This window comes from Nothobranchius furzeri, chromosome 9 (assembly GCF_043380555.1).
Source record: "Nothobranchius furzeri strain GRZ-AD chromosome 9, NfurGRZ-RIMD1, whole genome shotgun sequence".
Classification (NCBI taxonomy): domain Eukaryota; kingdom Metazoa; phylum Chordata; class Actinopteri; order Cyprinodontiformes; family Nothobranchiidae; genus Nothobranchius; species Nothobranchius furzeri.
In genome coordinates, this window is record NC_091749.1 from 3,158,601 (window position 1) to 3,166,100 (window position 7,500).

At 45.9% G+C, this 7,500-nt stretch overlaps 1 protein-coding gene across 7 annotated transcripts in view; it reads left to right on the forward strand.

Annotated features, from left to right (window-relative positions):
• The window catches only part of znf536 (zinc finger protein 536), a 271,438-nt gene that overhangs the window by 180,397 nt on the left and 83,541 nt on the right, over positions 1-7,500 (forward strand). For all 7 annotated transcript variants that reach the window (XM_070554604.1, XM_070554602.1, XM_070554605.1 and 4 more), the window contains one exon: positions 2,530-4,290. In XM_070554604.1, coding sequence (XP_070410705.1) covers positions 2,530-4,290 — 1,761 coding nt within the window. The remainder of the gene's footprint in view (positions 1-2,529; positions 4,291-7,500) is intronic.

Consider the following 7,500-nt stretch of genomic DNA (forward strand, 5'->3'; position numbering starts at 1 on the left):
ACACACTCATACAGAAATGCGTGCACACACACACACACACACACACACTCATACAGAAACGCGTGCACACACACACACACACACACACTCATACAGAAATGCGTGCACAAAACCACACGCGCGCACACACACACACACACACACACACACACACACACTCATACAGAAATGCGTGCACACACACACACGCGCACACACACACACACACACACACACACACACACACACCCGCACACTCATACAGAAATGCGTGCACACACACACACACACACTCATACAGAAATGCGTGCACACACACACACGCGCACACACACACACACACACACACACACACACAGATGCAGGAATATGAATAGAATCCTGACGTAAGGCGAGTGCTCTGCTGGGAGGTCTGCTCTCAGACCACCTTAAACATCACAGGTTGGGGTCAGACCGATCACCATCTTCTCTTCCATTTTAGAAACACATGGCGCATTAATCCTTATTTCTCACTAAAACATCAACCATCTCTTAGGAAAGAAAGGATGCACAATGAAAAAAAAAAGTCTTATCAGTCTAATTTCTGTCTAATTTGGCTGCTAGAATATCATTTTGTCCAGTTAGAGGAATTGAGAATGATCATTTGCATCAGGGACGTTTCCTTATTAAATCAGCACTGAGCCTCTGTTCGGCAGCTCACAGGAGAAGCACTTATTGGGTTAAAAGCTCATCTCATATAGTTTATTTTAAACATACTCTATGCTTCACAGACACTCTGGTGTAAGAGAAAAGATATCAAATCACCGTGCTTCTCTCTCCAGTCAGCGTTGTCTCTGCATGCTCTCTTTCTCTTTCTTTGCTTTCTCTCGTATTCCTGCTTTCTACACTCCTCAGCAGTTTCACCTTCAATTTTCTTTTGTATGGCCGCCTATTCTTTTCTCTCCTGTATCAATATTCTATCGAGTTGGTGTTTGTGGCCCTTTCTTTGAGAACTCTGCAGTAGGTCTGCAGATCGCAGTCTTTTTCTGGAATGGTGCCCTCTAAATAATGATAAATTACTTGAGCAGTATGCCATTTGCTAATTATATCCATGATTTACTACACAGCCCGACTTAAATCATTCAAACCAGCCTTGCGTAACAATGCCTTTTTTCTTCTATTAAATGGTTTCCATGTGTATAATCTAAACATTTTATTGGCATATGCTGCATATATAGCATGTGCACAACACAATGCAAGCCCCTTTTATTTCTTTTTCCACCAATCCGCCTGTCTCTGCACACAGTTATTGTTTACCCTCTCGCAGAAATCTCACCACGGCAACTTTTTTATATGTATATGTGTAAAAGAAATGAAAGGGGGAAAAAATCAGGCTTAGCATTTTTCCCCTCTCTGTTCTTTGTTTAATGAATCCAGATCTGGCTCCGACTCCGAGCCTATTATAATTGCTCACAGGATGTGTTCTATTTCAACACCAGTATCGTTCCAATGGAAGATCTACTTCTGGCAGAGTAATGCCAGTGTTCTACCATCATCAGGAGTATTCATGAATATGGATGTGAAGCATAAATAAACACATGTAGATGTTACAGAACACAGTCAGCCGTCTTTTACCGTAAAATAAATCACTTTGATCTGTGTTTCCTGTAGTGAATCATAGTGTTTTTTATCACGGGGCTTCACTGCAAGAAACATATGCTACACACGTGTCGCCTACAAACTTTTCTTGTTTCCGTGTTGTAGTATATCCTTCAAGAGCTCGGCTCAGCGCGGCGAGTCGAGGTTATGTGGCGCTGCAGCTGATTTATGCTTCTCAGGTGAAGCAGCGAATAGGGAGCGTCCGAGAAATTGCACTTTCATTGCCAAGACACTGGCCTGACAGCAAACACAGCCAGAACACAAGCACGATGACCACTGGAACCACACACACACACACACACACACACACACTCCAGCTAGCGTCGAGACAGTTTTGTTGTCGGCGGAAAATATTATCTCTTGTAGTGGACTGAAAGCACCATACGGTGAAATGTTTTTGTGGTGTTGATGTGAGTGATGGCTCATTTGGCGAAGCTGGATCGACCCACATTCAGATGCCCACTACACACCCCTGCTCACACACACACACACACACACACACAAAAGCATCAAAGTGATGCGGAGCTGATGACTGGAGGACAAAAGACGTGGTGCTGTTGGTTGAATGCCTGCTCTTGATCACTGAGCTGTGGCTCGGCTCTTCCCATCGTGTGCTTTTTTAATGCTTTTCTTTTTATTTCCTAAGCCAACTCATTTCTTTTACTACTTCCTTTCCAGGTAATAAAGCTGCTTTTCTCTCTCACCAACGAATACCCTCTTCCATAGTGATTAATGAAGTACACATCTTTTTGTGAGCTCATTTGACCTAATTTTCTTTGTTCAGGGAGGTTACATGACCCTAGGGTCCACATTCTCCGTTCCAATAAATAGATTTTGATAACCAGTTAATGGAATAAGCAGGTTAATTATTCACTGTTTTCCCTTTTCTGTCTCTCTTTCTTTGTCTCTCAGGAGAGAAGCCCTACCGATGCCCTCATTGCGACTATGCTGGCACCCAGTCTGCCAGTCTCAAGTACCACCTGGAGCGCCACCATCGCGAGCGTCAAAATGGCTCTGCCACATCTGGTCCATTCTCCGGACACAATGCAAGTTCTGACCACAAGGAGGATTCTGGGAAGGCAGGTAGCGGTATCTTTGCCCGACCAGATGTGCTCCGTAATGTTTTTAAGGGCGTGCCAGCCAGTCTAGGTGGTCCATTGCTGCCACATCAGTGGGCGTCAGCTGGCATGGTGTCTTCTCATGACCGAGATCGTGACCGTGGGGATCGCCGTTTTGATTCCGCCTCTTCAGCAGAAAACTTGAAGACGGCTGATGGCCCTACTCCCATCGTGCCAACAGCAACAGATAGGGCTGCAAGCTTCTCTGATCTAAGCAGGGCTTACCAAAGCATGATGGGAAATGGAGTCCACTTTCAAGGTTCTCTCCAGGCCTTCATGGACAACTTTGTCCTCAGCTCCATGAAGAAAGACGTGAAAGATAGCCAGAGTCCAGTCCAGCTCCCGGCCCACCACTACCATGACAATGGCGAGCCCAAAGCTAAGCGAGCAGTCCCCACCGACCAGGACAGGCGGGAAAGGGCTGAAGCAAAGCAGAAAGAGCCTGGAAAGCCTGGATCCCAGTATGAACCACTTGATCTGTCTGTATCTGTCCGTCCTGAGTCTGCTTCTGAATCCCTTCCTGGCTCCTCAGTCACTGTTCATGATAACGTAGCTTGGCATGGCTGCCTGTTCTGCTCTTTTTCCACTCCTTCATTGGAGCTCATGGCTCTACACCTCCAGGCCAACCATCTGGGCAAAGCCCAAATGCAACGATCCGATGCAGGCAAGGATCTTCATCAAGAGGATTCTCCCATCAACTCCTCCATTCACTCTTCCAACACCAAGGCTTCTCATTTGGCTCTTGACAGAGATGGAGATAAAGATGGCGAAAAAAGCCAAAAAGTCTGGAACAACCACATGGACCAGCCGTACAACCCCTTCCAGAGTGATTTCTTTAGGAGGTTTGGTGGCTTATATGATGGATCTCCAAGAGTCAGTCAGAGCCTTCAGGGGTATATAGCAGAGCAGGGCCTGGAGCTGCCTATCCAGCCCTTTGGAGGAGCATCTTCAGTTGTTGATGAACAGATTGGTGAGAGGGGATCTTGTGAAGATGCCGAAGATGACCACGCTGGCTCTGATGAAGACGCTGCAAAAGCTGGTGAGCACAGTACCTCTGAGACCCCCTCAAACACCCCCAGGAGAGAACAGTTAAGGAACCAGTCAGATGAAGAGGAGGAAGAGGGTGGACTCATTGAAGAAGACGAAAGAGGTGAAGATGAGCAAATGAACATGGAGGGAGAAGAGGATCAACGTCTGGCTTTAGATCATCTCCAGACCCACCTGAAACAGCTGCAAGATGACTCCTCTCTCCCCCCAAAGAGAGGAGCAGGTCTGACGGTGTCCTCTTCCACAATGACACCCCTTTCTGTGGTTCCACAACCCCAGAACCAGCCCCTGCCTCTGGAGAAACAGTGGCAGCAGAGCCTGGGCCTCCTCTCCCCCGGAGCTCCACCGGGACTTCTGAAAGCCGAGCAGCAGACCCACCTAGAGCAGCAGATGAACATGCTGTCTGTTCTCAGAGCCTACAGCAACGACAACCTCCCCGCGTTTAACGGTCTGGGAGGCGGAGGTGGCGGAGCAACCACGGGGGGCATGAAGAGGTCTGATGCACCTGGTGAGTGTGTGCAACACCCAGTAGCACTGTAACTGCTGTAGAGCATATGCACACACACACACACACACACACACACAACAGCATCAGAGGAAACTATACACACACATAAAACACAAATTGAAACGCTGATTGAATTTCCCCGTCATTGCACGCACATCCACACCTAACACACACATTTTTTACTTCATCTTTTTGCTTGACACCCACAAAGGAATTTCAGACTCTCACTGAACGTCTCCAGATTGGCTCTGAAGTGATTTCAGCCTTATTTCAAGCAAGTTTAGAAGCTATCAGCCTGGCGACTAGCAACAGATTAATCTTTATTACACATTTATATTACGGGGAGTGCAGTGCCTCCCCCCCTGCTCCACAGCATGGGGGGAATAACCCTGGATGAGTCAGAGCAGGACCTCAGTTCCCCGTGCCATCTCCTCCACATGTCTCTTAACTATCTTAGCTCTCATAAAGCCGGCTCCCAAAAGCCCATTACTTTATAAGGCTCGTCGATCTATGACCCTGTGAAAAATGAACTGTCAACTTTCATGATTCTGCGAAGGTTATAGCCGCTCCTTCAGACTGAAGAAGCAAGTATTTTCCCCTCCTCTCCTTTTTACAATGCTCTTCTGCAATTTTAGGGTGGTTGCTGGTTGCCGAGTGTCTCTGTAGACAGAAAATAAAACCCGGTGTTGGTGTTAAGATTTAGAAATATTGACTCACACACTCTGGAGAAAAGAAACAGGAGAATTAGTCCTTGTGGTGGAAGAAGAGAAATGCTCCAGTCTTTAGAGTGAAAATGGAATAACTAGAACCAAATAATGGATATTTCATCAGTTTCACACAACAGAAAGGATAGAAATTAAACATTAGACCAGTGTTGCCGCGCAGTCTGCTAAACCGAGGAGAAAATGCTTTGTGGCAGGATGTTCTTATATTTGTGTACAATGTAATCCCAAAGCTCCCCTCATAAAGGCAAGATATGTAACGTGGGTAGCTCCTTTTGCAGCTAGGAATGCCTGACCTTTATTCTGCAGATAAGGCTTTCTCTGGTGAACAAAAGCCCTTTTGGATGTCCTCGGCTGAGTCCGACAAGTTAAACACCAGTCACTATGTATCAGTCCTCCTGCCACATCTTCAGATGGGCCTCGGGTGTGCCGTTAGCATCATAAAAACCACGGCAGGTGTCGTGATCATCAAGTAATCCCGTGTATGTGGAGTTTGCTACTGAAGGCGATACGACAAAAGACACAGTGGTTACCAAACACTTAGACCGCCGTCCCGATGAACAAACAGTTGAAGGACACACACATTGCAAGAAGGTTATCAAAAATCAAATAATACTGCAACATTTTTGTGTTTTTACACATTTTTTAAGTGTAAAAAATAATTTAGAAAAGCAACAACAATAAACAGTAAGACAAGAAATGCTCACGTTTAGATCCGTAACATCAAGACAGTTTAACAAATAATGGCTAGAGAGAAAAACATGTCTGTAAATCTATCAATTTCATCCGTAAAACGAAAAATGACTTCTGGAAATTACCTCCTCAATTTAAACTGAAAGAGTATTTTTTCAATCCTTTTTGAAAACTCTATAAATAACAACTATAAATGGATGTGAGTAGTTTAATACGAGCACCTTGTTGTTTGTCCTTGTTACGCCAGCGTTGTCCTTCATTGACTTTCTATCCTCCACTGTGAAGCTGTCCAAACTGGTGATTGTTGGTGACTTTAACATCCACGTTGATGATCCCTCTGATCACTTTGCCATGAATTTCTCCAGCCTTATGGACTCCTTCAGGTTTACCCAGCATGTTTCTGGCCCCACACACACCAGGGGACACACTCTGGACCTTGTTTTTACCCTGAGTCTAAATGCTGACAGTGTTTGTCCTGAGGATGTTTATATTTCAGATTACCATTACATTTTCTTTAACTTGTCAGTTTCTGCGTCCCCACCTCCTGCTCACCGTATGGTAGTTCTCGTTTTTTTAATGAGAGCACAGCTAGCCATTCTTCTGCTGCTTTTGATCCACCCTGTTCTCCTGATAACGATCCAGATTCCTTAACTTCTCAGTTTAACGAGCACTGCCTCTCCATTCTGGACAACATCTGTCCTGTCAGAACCAGATCAGTTCCTGCAGTGAACCCTACTCCCTGGTTTAATGACAGCCTTCACAGCCTGAAGCACCAATGCAGAAATATTGAGCGTTTGTGGAAGAAAACCCATCTCCACGTCCATCTGCTGCACCTAAAGGATCTTCTGACATCCTTTAACTCTGCAGTCAGAGACGCTAGGGTTTCCTATTTCTCCAACCTGGTGTCCCAGAGCAAAGGGAACCCCAAGGTGCTGTTTAACACAATCAGCAGCATTGTCTCTCCTGCCTCTCCTACAGCCTCCATCCACTCTGTTGCAGACTGTAAGAACTTTCTGTCTTTCTTTGTGGACAAAGTCAATAAGGTTAGATCTAGCATCTCTCCTTCAGCCTTATCGCCGCCTCTTCCGACTCCAACCAGGCCCATCATCCTAGATAGCTTTGCTCCTGTTTCTTTGCCTGAGTTAACCAAACTAGTTAACTCTATGAAGACCTCTGCATGCCCCCTCCACATCTTACCCTCATCTTTGTTTAAAAGTGCTTTTCAGTCCATCGGTCCCAGCGTGCTCTCTATAATTAATGCTTCTCTGGTTTCTGGTCAGGTCCCTGCTTACTTTAAGAACACTGTAATCCACCCGCTTCTTAAAAAACCGAGTCTCGACCCCTCTCTCCATAGCAGCTTCAGACCCATCTCTAAACTTCCGTTCATCTCCAAGATCTTGGAAAAGGTTGTGGCTAAACAACTCACAGCTGCTCTTGATGAACATAACATCTATGATAGCTTCCAGTCAGGGTTTCGTAGAGCTCATTCTACTGAAACAGCTCTTCTTAGGGTCTCTAATGACCTTCTGACTCACAGTGATGCAGGGGACTGTTCTGTTCTGGTCCTGCTGGACCTGACTGCAGCCTTTGACACTGTTGACCATCAACTGCTACTGGAGAGGCTGAGAGACTGGGTAGGCCTATCAGGATCTGCTCTGGAGTGGTTCTCCTCTTATCTTTCTGAGCGCTCCTTTTCTGTGGCCGTCTCCAAGTTTAGGTCCTCCACCACCTCTCTTACCCATGGTGTCCCACAAGGTTCTGTGCTGGGGCCTCTACTCTTCCTCCTCTATCTGCT